Source organism: Peromyscus maniculatus, chromosome 22 (genome assembly GCF_049852395.1).
Source record: "Peromyscus maniculatus bairdii isolate BWxNUB_F1_BW_parent chromosome 22, HU_Pman_BW_mat_3.1, whole genome shotgun sequence".
Classification (NCBI taxonomy): Eukaryota; Metazoa; Chordata; class Mammalia; order Rodentia; family Cricetidae; genus Peromyscus; species Peromyscus maniculatus.
In genome coordinates, this window is record NC_134873.1 from 7,728,581 (window position 1) to 7,746,715 (window position 18,135).

At 41.2% G+C, this 18,135-nt stretch overlaps 1 protein-coding gene across 1 annotated transcript; it reads left to right on the top strand.

Annotated features, from left to right (window-relative positions):
• Positions 1 to 1,618: 1,618 nt before the first annotated feature.
• Positions 1,619 to 4,443, top strand: LOC143270291 (uncharacterized; the record flags this gene model as incomplete). Its single annotated transcript, XM_076559689.1, is given in 2 exon segments — positions 1,619 to 2,044; positions 2,047 to 4,443. Coding segments are annotated over 2 exon segments (1,518 nt in total), but the record flags the coding sequence as incomplete, so codon positions are not given.
• Positions 4,444 to 18,135: the final 13,692 nt, after the last annotated feature.

Sequence of the window (18,135 nt, forward strand, 5' to 3'; positions counted from 1 at the left end):
GTTGTGGCAGTGGTGGTGGTGGGCGTGAAGGTGGTGGAGGCTACAGTGGAGATGGTGGTGGAGGTGGAGATGATGGAGGTGGTGATGAAGGTGGTGGTGGTGGTGGTGGAGGTGGTGATGGAGGTGGTGGTGGTTAGTGGTGGTGGTGATTGTGTGGTGGTGATTGTGTGGTGGTGACAGTATCTCTGGTGGGAGGGAGGAAGAAAGAGGAAGCAAACAGTTACGCCAACAAGGAGGAGACATTTATGCAGTAGTTCAGGGTGTGAGAGTAGACAGGAATACAGAAAATGGATGCATTGTGATGAGAATCCCAGTGTGACCAGATCATATTTCAGGAAGGAGAGAGGCAGGCAGACAGACAGTACTGGGGAGGGAAAGGAATGGGAGCATTAGAATCACAGTGTGGCCGATCTATATGCTGGGAACAGGATGCAGAGTAACAGGGAAGAGAGAGGAATGGGGGCAGTATTCTTGCAGCCCCAATTTGTAAGAGACAACCCCCGAGTTTCTGGGGACTGAACTTGGACTTAGAAAGTACTCACTCACAAGCCATTTGCAGGGGATGTGGTTGTGAGGGCAGGTACACAAATCGCATCTGGGAGCTGTGTGTGGGGTGGACTCTGTGGTGAAGTCTGTGTCACACAGGGGAATTCCAAGGGCAGCAACTGTTTCTTCCCTGAAACAGGCTGGAGTAGCCTGGCACTGCAGTGGCTCAGCAGGCAGTCTGGAAGTTGGAAGAGGTCCTGGACCGCTAAGACATTTTTGTTTGGGAAGGGAGGCTAACTGAGCGGTTCATTCAGTGTGGCAAAAGTAGAATGGGGAGAGAGAATGAATGGCCTTCCACAGCCACACCACATGGTTGTGGAAGGACTACTCACCCTGGCCAGTGCACCAAAGATAAGTATTGAATCTCCGGTTGGTGGGTTCCTCCGTCACCAATGCAATAAGCCAAATCAAACTGAATTAACAGGGCAGCCCAAAGGAGAGCACTCTCAGGTGGCTCTCAGGAAAGCAGGAGTCAGATCACGAGAGCACCCATGGCAGATGTATGGGATGGGTCTTAAATAGCTGGTACGCATGGTCCCAGACATCGCTGGGGGAGGAGCCACGGATGGCAGGCTTTCTGCAATGGGGCTGCTTGAGCAGATTTCAAAAAGTTTGAAAAAATGTTAATATGCCCTGAATTTTTAATGAGAAGCAACTGTGCAAATAGGCATAGCTGTGTGAGGATTATTAAATTCTCACAACACCATTCACTCCAGTGTCAGGTAGCTGATCACTGTTTGCAAAGCATTCCTTTAAGGACAAGACAAGAAAACAAAGCCATAGTAGATGTCACAGTTTCAATCATAGCCATGTGAGAGGCATGCTGTAGAACTGTCCAACCAATTACCATCATGCCTTCCCATTATCATATCATTGATGAGGGATTAGTGTATGGCCAAGACCTTTTATAAGCAAAGCTTTGGTATTAAAGCTAGTGTTGCTCTTATACTTGTAGTGATTGATTTAGCATAGTTTAGTGAGAGGAGCACTTTATGAGAGACTAGGAGGTTGTCTTGGTGTAGAAACATGAATCTCTTTTCCACATCTGTATGACACACAAAACATTTGACTATGTGAATGCAATGTGAAAATCCTTTATTTGTTATCTTCCTCTAGCAGGCATGTCATCTGTCACTCTGGATACAATCCATGTGAGCATAAGGGGTATGGAAACAAGCATTGTAGTTCTGTCTCTCTCAGAACAACTGGAAGATATGTGGTAGTCCCCACTATGAGAAGACATGATGACTGTGATGCAAGTTTACAATTAATTGGTTTTCCACCTTCAGTGGGAATTCATCAACAAACCCTCATTGCAGAAAAACCTTATGAGTACCAGGAATATGGAAATTCACCTCTCTCTACTGGTTCACTGTGCATATGTAGTGTGGCTCACAGTATAAGAAAATGTTATAAATGCAATCAGTCCGGTCAGACCCTGAGTTGTTCAAGTTCTCTTCAAAGATGTGAAAAATCTCATGTGGGAAGAGAAAAAAATATAGATGTGAGTCATTTACTAAAGGCTTTAGGCTTGACAGGCATCATCAAACACACCAAACAGACAATAACGAAGAGGTTCTCTATGAATGTAATCAACATTTTAAACCCTTTATATCTGATTGTTTTTCAGAAGTATACCACAGAACTCATTTGGAAGGAAAACCCTATGAGTATAATCAAAGGAATAAAGCCTTTGCATGTGACAGTCTTCAGCATCAAGTACATAGAATGCAAGAGAAATGGTATGAATGTAATCAATGTAGTAAAGCCTTTGTGCAGATGAGTAGTCTTCAAAGACATGAAAGAATTCATACTGGAGACAAACCCTATGAGTGCAATCAATGTAGTAAAGCCTTTGCACAGAAGAGTAATCTTCAAAGTCATGAAAGAATTCATACTGGAGAGAAACCCCACGAATGCAATCAATGTGGTAAAGCCTTTGCAATGAAGAGTTATCTTGTCAACCATGAAAGAATTCATACTGGAGAGAAACCTTATGAATGTAATCAGTGTGGTAAAGCCTTTGCACAGAAGAGTACTCTTCAAAGTCATGAAAGAATTCATACTGGACAGAAACCCTATGAATGTAATCAATGTGGAAAAGCCTTTGTAGAGAAGAGTAACCTTCAAGGTCATGAAAGAATTCATACTGGAGAGAAACCATATAAATGTTACGAATGTGGAAAAGCCTTTGCACACAAGAGTAGTCTTCAAAGTCATGAAAGAATTCATACAGGAGAAAAACCCTATGAATGTAATCAATGTGGTAAAGCCTTTGCAACAAGAAGTTATCTTCTCAACCATGAAAGAATTCATACTGGAGAGAAACCATATAAATGTGACCAATGTGATAAAGCCTTTGCACAGAAGAGATATCTTCTCAACCATGAAAGAATTCATACTGGAGAGAAACACTATGAATGTAATCAATGTGGTAAAGCCTTTGTACAGAAGAATAGCCTTCTAGGTTATGAAAGAATTCATTATGGGGAGAAATCCTATAAATGTGACCAATGTGGTAAAGTATTTGCAAAGAAGAGTAATCTTCAAGTCATGAAAAAATTCATACTGGACAGTACCATGTGGATGTAATCAATGTGGTAATTTCAGATGTGAGCTGATGTGAGCTGCCATGTGGGTGCTGGAAACTGAATTGTGTTTTCTACAAGAGGTACTTGCTGGAGTCCAGTGTCATAAGGCTTCAGGTCCCAAAGAAGAGATCACTCATTAGTAGAGGAAGGAGACTGCCATGATCTGAGCATGAAGCAGTATAGCTGCTGCTTTATTGAAAAACGACTACACATTTTATGCTCTATAACTGAATCTTAGTTTAGACTCAAGCAGGTTAACAACAGACTTAATGATTCCAGGATAAAGGCAGCCATCAACCTTATTACAGCATTTTCCCCAAGGCAACAAGTGATAAATTCAGCAAGTTTCTTAATGCCTTTCTGGATGTGATCCTATTTTTTCCTTTCATAGTTGCTTTCATCCTTGCAACTAGGTGTATCCAGTTAGTAAATCATTAAGTTCTCTATTTTTGTTGTAATCAGGTGGACTCAATGGGGCTTCTTGTGGGGGAATAGGCATAGTAATCACATTGTGTGGTTCCTCGGTGGTGGGATTTTTTCCAAGAATTTTGTTTAAAGAGACTGCCTTTCTCTATGTATATGTTCCCATCATCCAGTGTAGCCAGCAAAATAAATTTCCCGCAGTGAAAGGCATAAGGAAACTCCACAACATATAGTGAGAATTACTAAAATTGAAATAAAAATGATGCTGGAGAATTAAGATCGGCAATCAGGAAATGCTGGAACTTTGTCGAACAGCAATGGTCACTGTGCAGTCCACGTCAGGTGCTAAACTGCTAAACAATTTCTCATCCCTTTTCATTTGTTTTAAGATTATTTTTATTATTGTTACCTTTGTGGGTCCACATGAATAGTATAGTTTGAAATCAGATGTCAGCCTGTGTGACCCAGTTCTTCCTTTCTACCATGTCTGTTCTGAGGACCACACCAGGTCCATCAGTCTTGGTTGCAATCACTTTTACCTGATGAGCCATGCCATGATGAACTGTGATATTTTTTGTTAATCGTTGATTTTTTTGTTTGTTTTTTTAAACAGGCTGATGAAGTTCAGGCTGACCTTAAACTTCAGCCCTTTCTGCTTCCACCTCCAGTTACTGGGATGATAGGCTTTACTTCTATGCCCAGTGTATGCAGAGGTCTTTTGTGTGATGAGCAAATATTCCATCCAATGACCGCCATCTGATATGAAAACATTGATGTAGCTGCGCTTTTCATATACAGGTCTACACTGAGAACCTGCCTCAAAACCAAACCAAAACTGCAAACACAAACTTTTGTTAAAATAAACTGTGTGTGTGTGTTTTGAGATGGGGTCTATCTCAGTTGTCTAGACTGGCCTAGAACTCACACTGTATCTTGCCCCTTGGCTTGCCTTCCTAAGTACCAGGAGAACAGGGCTGGACTAGGGAGTGAGCAAGCCAGAGCACAGAGTGGACTACCTGTGTATCTTGGGGCTCACAGGTAGTAGCCAGAGGTGCTTGACAAGATCAGAATGTTCCTAGGGTTGGGTTATATTCCAGAACCTTGCTTGAAATGGAATGCCAGCATTTCAGCATGGAAGGATGGGAAGAGGCCCAGGATTCAATCCTCTTTGGGGTAGAAATGTCCTAAGAGTCTCATGTAGACTAGGGCCACAAGTGCAGTGTGAGGCATTGCTTATGAAGAGAGAGATATACACTGCCGAGTCCATGGTCATGGCTTAGTTGCATCTTCAGTGGCCTCATAGAGATGGTGAGTGAGCATGCCAGGGCCAGAGCTGTGCCCAGGAGTCCATGGACAAGGAAAAGGAGAATGATGGAGAAGAGGCTTCCTTCTTGCTCATTGGTGGAGCACACTAAGCTGAGGTTACACAAAATTACAAAACTTCCCAGGGTGCAAGGTATTGCAGAATCCATTTACTTCTCACATGGGAAACTGAAACAGAGAAGGAAGAAAATCATGGCTAGAGCAATTCTGGGTATTGTTCCAACTGGTTATTGTAACTATGGTAACAAGTGTGGTGTACTTACTTCTGTCTGAATAACAGGCATAGGGTCGGGAAGTCACTCAACAAAGGTGAAAGACAATAAATGGCCCATTAGTAGGATTTGAACCCACATATGCCATGTGTACTTTTATAAAATTTTTAAGTTTCCAAGTATTTATTAGTGTAGGGGTGAGAGAATGCATGTGTGGGAAACAGAGGACAACTTACCTGAGTCCATTTTCTCCTTCAACCATTTGGTTCCCAGGGATGGTTCTCTGATAGAACAGGTTTGGCAGCAAGTATCATTACCACCACAATCATCTCTCTAGCCCTCAGTTGTATCATTTTGTTTGTGTTCTTTGTGTGAATGTGCATGTGTGGATGTCACAGGTCAAAATTGGGCATTTCATAAATTGATATTATACTCCAAGTTGACTTTATCGTTATTGGGCATAGCATGGCATCTCCAGACTCTAGAATTCCCCAAGATGTTCCAATGGAGACCGTATGGACAGGGGAGGCATTGTGACTTTCTATCTAGAGCCAAATAGACAAAGTGTTTGCTAATCTGAAGTTCAGACGACAGTGCCTGGTTTATTTGTGCTGTGAGTACACAGGGCCTTGAGTCATTAAAAGATAATCTGTGTTTTTGATTGTGGTAACAAATCACATCCTCATAAATTCATGACTGTATTGTCCACATATTGCTTTACTTTTCCTGTTTGTCATTCTGGCCCTATATATTCCACCCCTTTTGTACTTTGTTTTTACCTGAGATCAAGTTCAAATCCCTAGAAGCTGAATATTTCCCTCCTGAAGAGGCTAATTGATGCCATCATTTCATGAACATCAAAACATGATCTGTTATCCATTCAAGAGTAACAATGTAATTGTTTGAATTTTTTTCTTACCAAACATTTAAATGAGGAACATTTTCAGCACCTGGGGCATTCAAACACAAGTTCTGAGTTGGAACAGCTCCTGTGTTGAATCTGGTATCTTGTACTTAGTTCCAGTGAAGAGGTCCCTGGTTGCATCCTGGCTCAGGGTGACCACTCATTAAACTGCTTCCCCCTTCAGATTACAGAACTTCCAAAGAAGCCTTTCTGCAAAAGGAGGCCTTTAGGTACAGCAGGCTATCCTGGCCAGGTCTGAGGAGGAGAAAGAGGAAGAGGAGAAGGTGAAGCCCTGAGAAGCCAAATCACAGACTTGCTGCAGACAATATAGTTATTACTGGCTCTATGGAGCATGGTCAGGTGATGGAACATAGTGAAAACCATCTCTGTACAGAGAGGGATAGTTTGCTGGATCCAGCCTGGGCCAGGTGCCTCAGGGACATGTCCCTGCTTCAGCCATCTATGACCAATGAATGTGGGGATTTGATTTATGATCAGAGTTGTGTGGATGTGTCTTGCTATAGATGCAGCTGATGCAAGCCCTGGCCTGTTGAGGAGACAGCTCAGTCATTCAGTCTCCATCATTGACCTCTGCAATATAAAACCTTAGGAACCACCTTTCTCGGCCTGCAGAATGATGACCAGGACTCCTGCACTGGGAGATCAGCCTGAACATTAACAATTGTGCTCAGCCAGCCCCACCACACCATGACTCCCTACACTCTCCCTGTGATTCCCATTACTCTGCAACACTTCACATGTTACAACTTCTGATATGCCACCTACATCACAAGAATACACCAGGGAGTGTAAGCTCACTGTGAAAGGGAAACATAACCAATGTGGAACATGGGGTGATTGCAGAAATATTGTAGATGGGCTTAGTAGATAGTTTTGAGCTTCTGGACCCAAAACTCAGTTATGACAATAAACATGAGTACAGTACAATATTTTAAAAACCCAGGAAATGTTGTGGCTCATGGGTAAAGCCCCTGCATAGAATGCACATCATTTTTTCTAGAGATAATTTAAAAAGGTCTCAGCCTCCTGGAGTATGCAGAAGGTGTGGCAAAGGCTGGCATGGTAATGCTGAATTCAGATAATGAAGGGACAGACAAGATAAACCTTTGACATTGGGAAATGTTCTGAGTGGGCCTTCTGAAGGCCCCAATATCAAATTTGATCTAGTCACTATCTGTCAGCATGAAAACTCCCAATGTTAGATTACACAGTGGTTTATTAACATCAAATTTATATATGCCCTTGAGAATAGACAATAGGCACAATGAGATAATGTATAGTACAAATAACTTTTGAATTAAATTAGTTTGTATATTTCAAAGATGCATTAACCTCAGAATGGAAACTGGGATATGTGTTCCACTGGGGAAGAAATTTTACCTTTGCTTTCACAGGAGAAAAATTACAGTGGAAATGGTACATATCAGAATTCCTTAGTGACTAGGATATGGGTAGCACTGAAGAAATAGTTCAGAGCCTAAAGTGTGTTGTGGGCCGCAGGAATATATCATAAGAACTCAGCTGGTTATGGCAAAGTCACTACCTGGAGGGATCATGGAATTCCTCCAGAGGAAGCCAAATCCCAAGGAGTTTTTGGTGTTACTTGGCTTGTTATATATCAGCTGTCTTCTGTTATGAAAATCATGTGTGCCTTCATAGTTTTCCCAATTGACTTTTCCCTAAGAAGGACTAGCAGTGTAGACTGAGCACTCTCTGGACATAGACATTCCAGGTAATTTGGAGAACAGCCTCAGGGAAAGGCTTTCTCTGGAATCAGATTATCTCCCTTGGCCACTTTCAAGGACTACAGGAAACACCACCCAGGTGGGCGCCCATTGTTAGTCCCAGGTGGACTAACAATGATAACAGCCCACATGCAAGTCTCCTGATTCACGGTAAATTCCACAAGGAGACACCACCTAGGAGAGGTGGACGTTAAGTAATAGCTTTACACAATTTAGCTCGGACCCTCCCTTTATATACCGAGACTTCCAGGAGGCAGGAGGAAGAGAAAAGAGAATGGAAGAACTAGATGGGTAAGAACTTGAAAGGAACAAACTGAGATGGGGAAGAACTAGATTGAAGGGCTAAAAGAGAGGACTAGAGGAACGAGATGGAAGATGAGGAAGAGCCAGATGGGGAAGAACAAGATGAGGAAGAGCCAGATGAGAGAGAAGGGGACGAGAGAGGAGCTGATAGGGGAAAGAACTAGATAGATGAGAACCTAGAAGGGACAGAACTAGATGAAGGAATTAAGATAGAACCCAGAGGGGACAGTAGATAAATATAGAGAGAAATCAGGCAAGAAAAGAGCTAGACATGAGAATAGAACTGAAGCTGTGTATAAAGGATGTTATGCAAGAAGAATTAAAGCGAATGGACCAAAGAACTCTGCGTGCGTAGACTGATTTACCGACCTTAAAGAATAGATTCTCAGCTGGTTGATAGATCCTTCCGCGGACCCTGGAAAGGAGACTATTAGGGGCTGGATCCCAATAGTCCCCAACAAAAGTGGTCACCCCTCCTTTAAGAGAGGCAACTATGAACTGCAGGGACCAACAGAATGGTGAAATCATTTGGATAAGTCATGGTTTACTGATTGCTCATCAACCATTGATGGATCTCAAACTAAAATAGAAAGTGTCAACCTCTAGACTTGAGATGGAATGGCCAAGTTTGAGGAAGAAGATACCACAAAATCATTAAACCACAATTATATATAGGACAAACAGCTAAAGAATGCCAAAGGAACATCTGCAGTTCACGGGGCCTGTGCAGTAGCATAGTTATATGGCAATCAAAATGGAAAAGCACTCACTGGCAGGTGAATGGCAAAGACAGCTGGTTATGGGAGGCATGGATGGAAATGGCAGCACTGGGCAAAGAGGACCTATGAGGTTGTGTGAGAGTTTCCATGATGACCCAGGTGGTCTTATGTGGTTCCTTGAGGTCCCATGACTTCCCATGGTGACCAGTGAGGTCCTGTGTGTTTCTCCAAGGAAACATGAAATCCTTTGAGGTGGGTTTCATATCCTCATTTGTCAACACCACCTACATTTTTATTGTATCTATTTCTAAGTTTTTTCTACTATTCTGTTAATTTCTTTATTATTTTCCAAATAGTACAGTCTTATTGTAGGTATATTGCTGTGGGACGGTCTATATGTCAAATTGCTCTGATTGGTCAATAAATAAAACACTGGTTGGCCAGTGGCCAGGCAGGAAGTAGGTGGGACAAGGAGAGAGGAGAATTCTGGGAAGCAGAAGGCTGAGGCAGAGAGATACTGCAGCCGCTGCCATGACCAGCAGCATGTGAAGGTGCCGGTAAGCCACCAGCCACGTGGCAAGGTATAGATTTATGGAAATGGATTAATTTAAGCTATAAGAACAGTTAGCAAGAAGCCTGCCACAGCCATACAGTTTGTATGCAATATAAGTCTCTGTGTTTACTTGGTTGGGTCTGAGCGGCTGTGGGTCTGGCGGGTGACAAAGATTTGTCCTGACTGTGGGCAAATCAGGAAAACTCAAGCTACAGTATATGGGAAGTTTTCAAGCTAGTTGATGTCACTATGTGTGCTATTTACTTAGTCTTGTGTAGATCATTTGTTCTTCATGGTGATCTTTTTTCATTTTTCTGTTGTTGATAGCATTAATAGTTAGATATTTTGTTGGACTATTGTTGAATCTATAGCTTAAATCTGTACTGACATAGTAATGAAGCTTCCTGTCTACAGTCATGGAAATCTATCCTTTTATCTAATTCCTTGATTCTTTTAATTACTAATTTATAGTTTTAGCTACAGATATTTGTCACATTTCTGTGTTTCCCTGGCTGTTTATCTATGGTGACATATAATAGATTTGGGGTTTGTGTTTTTAATTTACTGAATTTCCTTATTTTATTTCAACTGTATGGGTGTTTTACATCCATGTATGTATGTTCTTGATGAGTGTTTGGTTCCCATAAAAGACAAAAGAGGGCATCAGATCCTCTGCAAGAAGATGTAGGCATGATTGTGCATCACCATGTTAGATCTGGGGATGAAACTCATGTCTTCTCCAAGAGCAATATGTGACCTTCCCTACTGAGCCATCTCTCCACTTGTAAACTTGACAGATTATCAGAATTTTGTGTGTGTGCATGCAGATGCTCACACTGAAAACTGAGTGTTCAGAGAGTTGAGGTTTGATTAAAATTGTGTGTTTGGGCACTAGAGATGGTTTAGTAGGTATCAGAGTCAGATTGATATGCTGGCAATGATTGTTCCCTTTCATTGTAAATCTTCACAAGACTGACCACAAATTACCACTCTGTAGAATAAATACTAGTCTGTCTTGAAATCTCTTCTCCCAATGCCATTAATCTAAACCTCTTCTTTTTAGCCTCCTTCAGAAAGCAGGGCCCAAAGTGTCCACATTCTTTGTCACAATACCACTGGAATGGTCTCTATGGCACTTACTAATATTCTCCACTAACTTCTCTTGAGCAGGACCATCATTGTTTACATTTGTCTCTGCACCTCTGCCTCCAAGCTCTTTCTAATATGGCCCACTATCCCTCCCTTAAAACATTCAGCCACTTTCCTAATCCAAAGTGCCAAGGTCCACAGTCCACCAACAGGCAGCATGGTCTGGCCTGTCACAGCTGTACCCTGTTACCAAACACCAAACATCCCAGGCCATTAGGCCAGATGTGCCTTGTCATTGAGAATTGCTTTGAACACATCAAACTGCATGTGTCACTCAGTGCTGGGAACAAAGGAATGCAGGTCAGCAAGGAGAGTGAGACAAGGGAATGAATGTCCTCATAAAGCCTTGGCCATCTTTTAAAACCTGTAAATTCTGATTAGCAGATTCCAGAGAGAGAATCTTTTTCTGTAAGCCTTTATTGCTATCTTTGATAGCCTCTAAATCCTGGTTAGCAGATTCCAGAGAAAGAATCCTTTTATGTGAGCCTTTATTGCTATCTTTTAAAGCTTGTAAATCCTGGTTACCAGAGTCCATAGAGAGCATCTTTTTCTGTAAGCCTTCACTGCTATCTTTGAAAGCCTGTAAATCCTGGTAGCAGATTCCAGAGAGAGCATCTTTTCCTGTAAGCCTTCATTGCTGTCTTTTAAAGCCTGTATCAGTCCCAATAATGACTCATCTTTGTTCTTATTATTAAACCATTGTTTGAACACTGTGAATTATTATGATGAAGGCCAAAATGGTACAGGCCAGATATGCCTTAGGAAGGTCATATATTTCCAGGAAAATGTCATTCATCATACAGTCAAAAAGGTTTTTAGGTTCTTGTGAGGTAGTGTTGTCGGCCATATTACAAGAATTACTCAAAATTTGTTAGTCAGTTTTAAGGTGTAGTATTATCAAGTACTTTAACTTGAAATAAGTCGCTGGTTTGCCTATCTACCTTTCAGTGGTTTGGGGGCGTGTAGTAGCACTTTTCAGCCAGCAGGAGGCATTGGTATAGCTCCAAAGCAGGTCCTGGTGAATGTCTTGGCAGGTGGCAGAGTGAGCACAGGCAGTAGGCAGTTCTTCTGGTGACTCCCTGGAGCTTCAGGGCACCGAGAATTCCAGGCTGAGGAGAGTTCCAGGCCACTCTAAGCCACTCTCTTCCACAGGACTTCCACAGGAGGTCTGCCAGCACGCACGGCTCCAAGCCCTCCTTGTAGGTGTGCCAGCAGGGACAGTGCCAGTGTCTATTTTAACTAGGTGAAACTGTGGAAGCTTCAGAATAGGGCAGGGAGCCAGCACTCAAGGAGGAGGGGGGATGTCTCACTCACATCAGTTTCGTAGGACTGGGAGTTAAAACTCGCCTTAGAATTGAGAAGGGATTAGCTCTTTTTCAGAAATGAAATCATGTAGTTTTTCCTGGTTTTCCAGAGCTCTGCAGGTGGTACCCTGCTGCTTCAAGTGCCTACCAGCCAGGGGAGGAAGATGAGGATGGGAGCCACCCAGGCTGTTGGAATTTGTCCCAGGTGAGCACCAGATATTGGTGAAAGTATTAACGCTATTCCATGTAGTTAAAAGGGAGGTTTATTTTGTGGGGTAACTTACAAGTGAAGGGATAGGTAACAGGGTCTGGTAAAGGACACTGTCAGTGAGACAAAATAGTAGCTTACAGTATGGGAAAAGATCTTCACCAACTCCACATCTGAAAGAGGGCTGATCTCCAAAATATGTAAAGAACTCAAGAAACTAGACATGAAAATACCTTTTCATGCTCAGAATGTGTATTTTGGTTTCTTTACTGCACCCATTTTCATTCATGGTACACTATAAAAGGATCAGTAAAGTTGCCAGCCTCTATATGGACATTCGAGGTTAAAAGTTTTATTTTGATACTAAAGAGCCCCAATACAAAAACATTTTTAAGGCAAAAACCTAACAGAGATGGAACATATATTCCTACTCTTACGAAAGTTACTCACTTATTGTAAACTTTTAAGAATGATTAAGAAATGCCAGTTAATGGTCCATCACCTTAAGTACAATTGAAATGTAAAGTCCTAGTCTTATGAAAGCTCCTAACTTATTGTAACTTTTAGATAATTAAGAAATACAAGTTAATGGTTAGTCAACTTTTAAATGATAAAATTCTTTAATATGCTCAGAACTATACTTATAGTCATTCTACGCACTAATACAATTAATTATAAGAATAAGCCTTATTTAGCCTATTGTATACATTTTCAAAGTTAATCCTAAAACAAGTGACTAGAAGCAAGCAAAGTTTGTCTATGCAGACATACCTAATATACAGGTGGTTCTCAAATACTTCAGAGATCTGCAGAATATGGCATTTAAAATGTTTAAGCTCTTGAGGCCAGCCTGGTCTACAGAGTGAGTTCTAAGACAGGCACCAAAACTACACAGAGAAACCCTGTCTTGAAAAACTAAAAAAAAATAAAAGTTTAGGCTCCCTATTGCAGATAGAATTGCCCCAACATAGAAGGAACAATTAAAGTATCCGAAGAATATTGTGAGCACAGGGCAACTCTGTCTAAATTGTGGTAGCACTAAAGTTAGTGGACGAATCTTTCCTGCCTGCCTGTTCCCAAATATCCACTCAGAAGCTTATATTAATGATAAACATTTGGCTGAGGGTTCAGACATATTATTAGGTAGCTCTTACACTTAAATTAACCCATTTATATCCATCAATGTATATTTGCATATTCTGCCCTGACCCCACTCTTCCACATCCAGTACTTAGTTTGATTGTAATGACTAACCTTATTCTGCCTGGCATTGGGACAAAATAGCTTTATTTATCAACCAACAAGAGCAATACATATTCACAGCATGCAGAAAGACCATCCATCAGCAACTAACCACTGGGAAAACTGTCCTACCCCTTACCTGCTATCAGGTCTCTGCTCAAACTGAATATTTTTGGATTCATTGCCATACTTTGTCTAGTAAAAGTAATGTCACCCCCCAAGTTGCTCTGCCACAGAACAAAATCTCAGACCTGGGTCTGGCAGCAAAAGTCCTATGTATTGTGGGAAATCATTCCATTTAGCTAATGGTTTTGGGGCACAAGTCATAGGCTGTGGCTTTGTCTGCATATGTGACCCCTTAAGAGCTGAGGGAGAGTTGTCATTCATATTCTTGGTTCGTCAAGACTGGGTCAGGTGGTAGAGAATGGCTTGCAGTTGGTTTCCATCAGTCTTGAGGAGATTGGCATCTGGTTCAGCAGCAGATCAGTAGCATGTCTACCTTGCTTTGTATTAGTGAGTCTGTATTCCCATTGTACCCCTTAATAAATTGAGATATATACATTTGTGGGCTCTTGCTACACCTATGCTGTCTTGTTTGACAGCTGAAGAACTAAAATGACTGTCCCCACTGAAACTGTGGAGACCACTACAGTGCTGTGCCATATCTTTCTCTATGTTGTGAATATGTGTTGCTCTGATTAGTTGATAAATAAAGCTGTTTGGATTATGGCAACGCAGCTACCTTAGAAGCAGGCAGGAAATCCAGGAAAGAGACAGGAGGAAGAAAGGCAGAGGCAGAGGAGCCATCCTGCTGTCCAGGGAGCAGCATGTAATGGTACACAGGTAAAGCCACTGAACAGTGGTGACATATAGATTAATAGAAATGGGCTGAGTTCAGTTATAAGAGCTAGATAGCAAGAAAATTGAGTCATCGGTCATGGCCATACAGTTTGTAATTTATATGAGCCTCTGAGTAATTATTTTATAAGTGGCTGTGGGTACCTGTTTAGGTAATGGGTCACTCTCATTTTAATTGATACACAAATGATTTAGATTATATTTCCAGTTATAATGTATCCTTCTCAAATCTCTGAGGATATTGACTAGCTAGCTTTATCAGCAGCAAGCACCCAACTGATTTCCCAAGGCTTCAGCTGCCTTCTCCGTTCTCTTCATATGTAAAAATATGCCCACAGGCCTCACTTTCCTGGAGTTACTAATGAGTCTAGTCATCATTTACCCTGTTATCAGACTCCAAAGGAGAGAAACTCACAAAACATTCTTCAGTACAACTTTTTACTATTTTAGAAAAGGATAATTGTGTTACAATGACCTCTGTCTCATTGTGAATATTTGGATAGAAAAAGGTGTAACATTTAAGATTAAGCTTTCAGGATCTTTGCAATATTTTAAGGTCCAAAAAAAAGGGGGATTTTGAGTTGTGTAAATGTAAGTTTATATAAGGTGTGAGGATGTCAAAGTTTAAATTGTGATAAGATATTGATTTAAGGGATATAAAAAGAAGGAAGTGCTTTAAATTTCTGTCTCTCACCATACTACATTTATGTTTAGACTTCAAAGCTGAAAGTCTTATTAACCAATGCAGTTCTGATAAGCTATTAATCTAGCTCTGGGAAAGCTTTGCTTCTTTTGTCATAGTCACAAGCATGAGATTTTAAATTCTATTTGGTGTTTTCTGAGGTACAGACTTAAAAGTTCTTCTTATTGAGCTAAAACGCCAGAATAATCTATATACATCCAGTATTCTGGATGGAGAGATGAGGCCCTGCTGTTTTTCATATTTAAAATCAAGATCAAGTGAGCTATTGCCCTTCTACTCCACAGAATATTTCTGTCCTCTCTGAGATCACCTTAAATAGTGTTCATGCTTTTAATCCAGAATCATTTTTGGGTCCCCAACCTTTTACCATGACCCAAGGGAATGAGTCTACTGCTCTTCCTACCATGTGGATATGAGTACATTTTTACAAACTGTAGTAATATTAACATATCTAAAACTTGTACCTCTTTATATAAACTTAAAAAAGTCTTGTAACCTTCAGGTCATCTACTTCCATCCACCTCTCACATGTCAAATGGACTCCAGATATATACTCTTGTCAATCAATGGCCTGCTTCCCCACCTGACTATTCCTGAGGGTGGAATCGTCCCCTTTCTCTCATCATGGGACTCCCTTCCCAGGGTGACAAGGACTGTAGAACTAAAGGTTTCAAATGGGCACCTAAGAAACAAATTTCCCCCTAACCTCCTCAGCTTTATCTTCTGTTGCTAATATGTGTCTCTTCCAGCAGATCTCTAAGCAATCAAATGCTGCAGACTGCTCTAACTGCTGCCTGATTTTCTATCAACAAAAAGCTGGGGTGTTAAGTTTCAAGCTTGGGAAAACCAGCTGAGGTGACTGTTTATCATAGCATATCTGGATTTGGTCACCAAATTCTCCCAGAATCCTTCAGTCTCTACCTGTTACAGGGTATGGCTGGCATACTGAACCCCCTACCCTGAACTCTTCTGCCCAGAGGCTGGGATATCCTTCCCCCAGAGGCTCTTCCATACGCAATTTAGACATTTTGTTCACCTGTCTCTTTTGTATGTTTGGCCTCCTGACTGCTCCACCCGGTTCCCATCTCTTCCCTTCCCTCCCACTCTCTCCACATGGCCCAGCTCAGTCTGGTCTTAAACACTCTGGACTCCCTCAGATATCCCTGCCTCAGACTATGCTCTCCCACACAACTACAGTAAACTTTCTCCTCCACCATACTTAGGAGCACTCATGTCCTTTTCTTTTTATCCTTTTTCTCATTGAAGCACACCTAATGATATAGTTCAAAATTATGACAATTGCTTCATTAGTTCATATACCATGGAATTAAGCATTAACTAAAGGATTAGGAGAAGAGATCTGAGTTTCAGTCAGATCCTGTGAAAGGAGAAGTCCCAAAGGTCCATGGCTGGCCTGGAAGTCTAAAGGTCTAGAAATGATTCGGTCTTTGTGGCCAAGATGTGTCTGTAAAATGAGTCTTAAAGAGTCTTATTAATAAAATCAGACCTGAGGCAGGTATTGGGGTGAACACTGAAGATAGAGAGACAGAACAAGCCACAACTAACCTCACCTGGCCAACTTCTCAGCTAATCTTGTTTCCTCACACTGGAAGCCTCTGTGTCCTCATGTCCGAATGGATCTCAGCGGAACTGCTCTGCTTAAAAGCCTGAAAGCTTAACCAGCCAAATGCTTCTAGTTTCTGGTCTTCATGCCTTATATATCTTTCCTTTCTACCATCACTCCCTGGGATTAAAGGTGTGATCCACCATGCTCGGCTGTATCCTTGAACAGATGGATTTCTGCCTCTGGAATGCTAGGATTAAAGGTGTGTGCTACCACTGCCTATCCTCTATGTTTAATATTGTGGCTGTTCTGTCTCTGATCCCAGATAAGTTTATTAGGGTGCACAATGTTTTGGGGAACACAATACCACCACCTTTGTCCAGGAGAAAATTCTCTCTCTCCCCTTTATAAAAACTCTTTGACAGGAACTTTATTGCCAGAGTCCAGCTCTGTCGAGGTTCCAGTCCAAAAGTGGAGGTATGGAGTTGGTGAGGGAAGCAGACTGACAGGATCTGAGGCTGAATCTCAACAGCTGCTGTTTATTTCATTAGTAACTGTGCAGAATTACTAGAAGTCATGCAGAGTGGAGCAGGCCTTTAATCTTAGCACTCTACAGGAGAGGCAAACATTTCTTTATGATTCTTAGGCCAGTCTGGTCAGCAGATCAAGTTCCTGTCCAGTCAGGGCTGCAGAGTGAGACCCTGATAAAGAAAATGAAACAATAGAAGCATGATGTAAAAATAAGTATTCTAAGTATTCTTAATTTGCTTTACTTATTTTCACTAATGATGCAGAAGTAAGAGAAAACAAATCTGTAGACTGTTACATGAATCTTAAAAGGTCTTATTACTAAAAACAAAGCCGGAGCTAAGCTATTGGGGTGAATGAAGAAAGATCAGAGAAACAGAACAAGCCACATCCAACCTCACCTTGCCAAATCCTCAGTGATCTTATTTCCTCAGACTGAAAGCTTCTGAGTCCTCGTGGGAATAGATATCAGCTGAACTGCTGCTAAAAGCTAAAAGACTTAAAAAAGACTCTTGTTCCCCCTCTTCATGCCTCATATACCTTTCTGCTTCCTGCCATCATTTCCTGGGATTAAAGGCATGTGTCACCATGCCTGGCTCTTTCCAGTGTGGCTTTGAACTCACAGAGATCTGGATGGACCTCTGCCTCGGGAAGGCTAGGATTAAAGGGCTGTGTGGTATCATTTTCTGGCCTCTATGTCTATCTAGTGGCTGTTCTGTTTTCTGACCCCAGATAAGTTTATTAGGGTGCACAATATATTGGCAGACACAATATCACCACAGTAGAGGCCTATGTCAATGGGTAATAATATATATATTTATTATTTAAATAATTAAAAATATAAATTTATATATTTATTATTAATTAAATAAATATATAAGTTATATATAATTTAGTCATTAGAGTATTGATGCTCTCTAGTAAATATAGATATAACTAAAAAGCTCACTCTGATTCTGTAGGGTTTACTTCTCTAAATCCTGTATTTATATTGATGGGCCTTTTCTACAGAATAACAGTTTAAGAAAGTGCATATTAGTATATAGGTGGGTTTTTTTTAAATCATAATTTTTTTTTTTACAAAAATGAAAACCATAGCACGTTTTCCACAGCTTGCCTGAGGTATTGCTAGTTCAGAAAGTGCCAGGTTTCCTTCGTCCTTTCTCAGTTCATAGCAAAACCTAATTCCCCAGAAAAGAGTCCTCGTGAGTGCAGAAATAGTTCAGGGAAGACTTTACA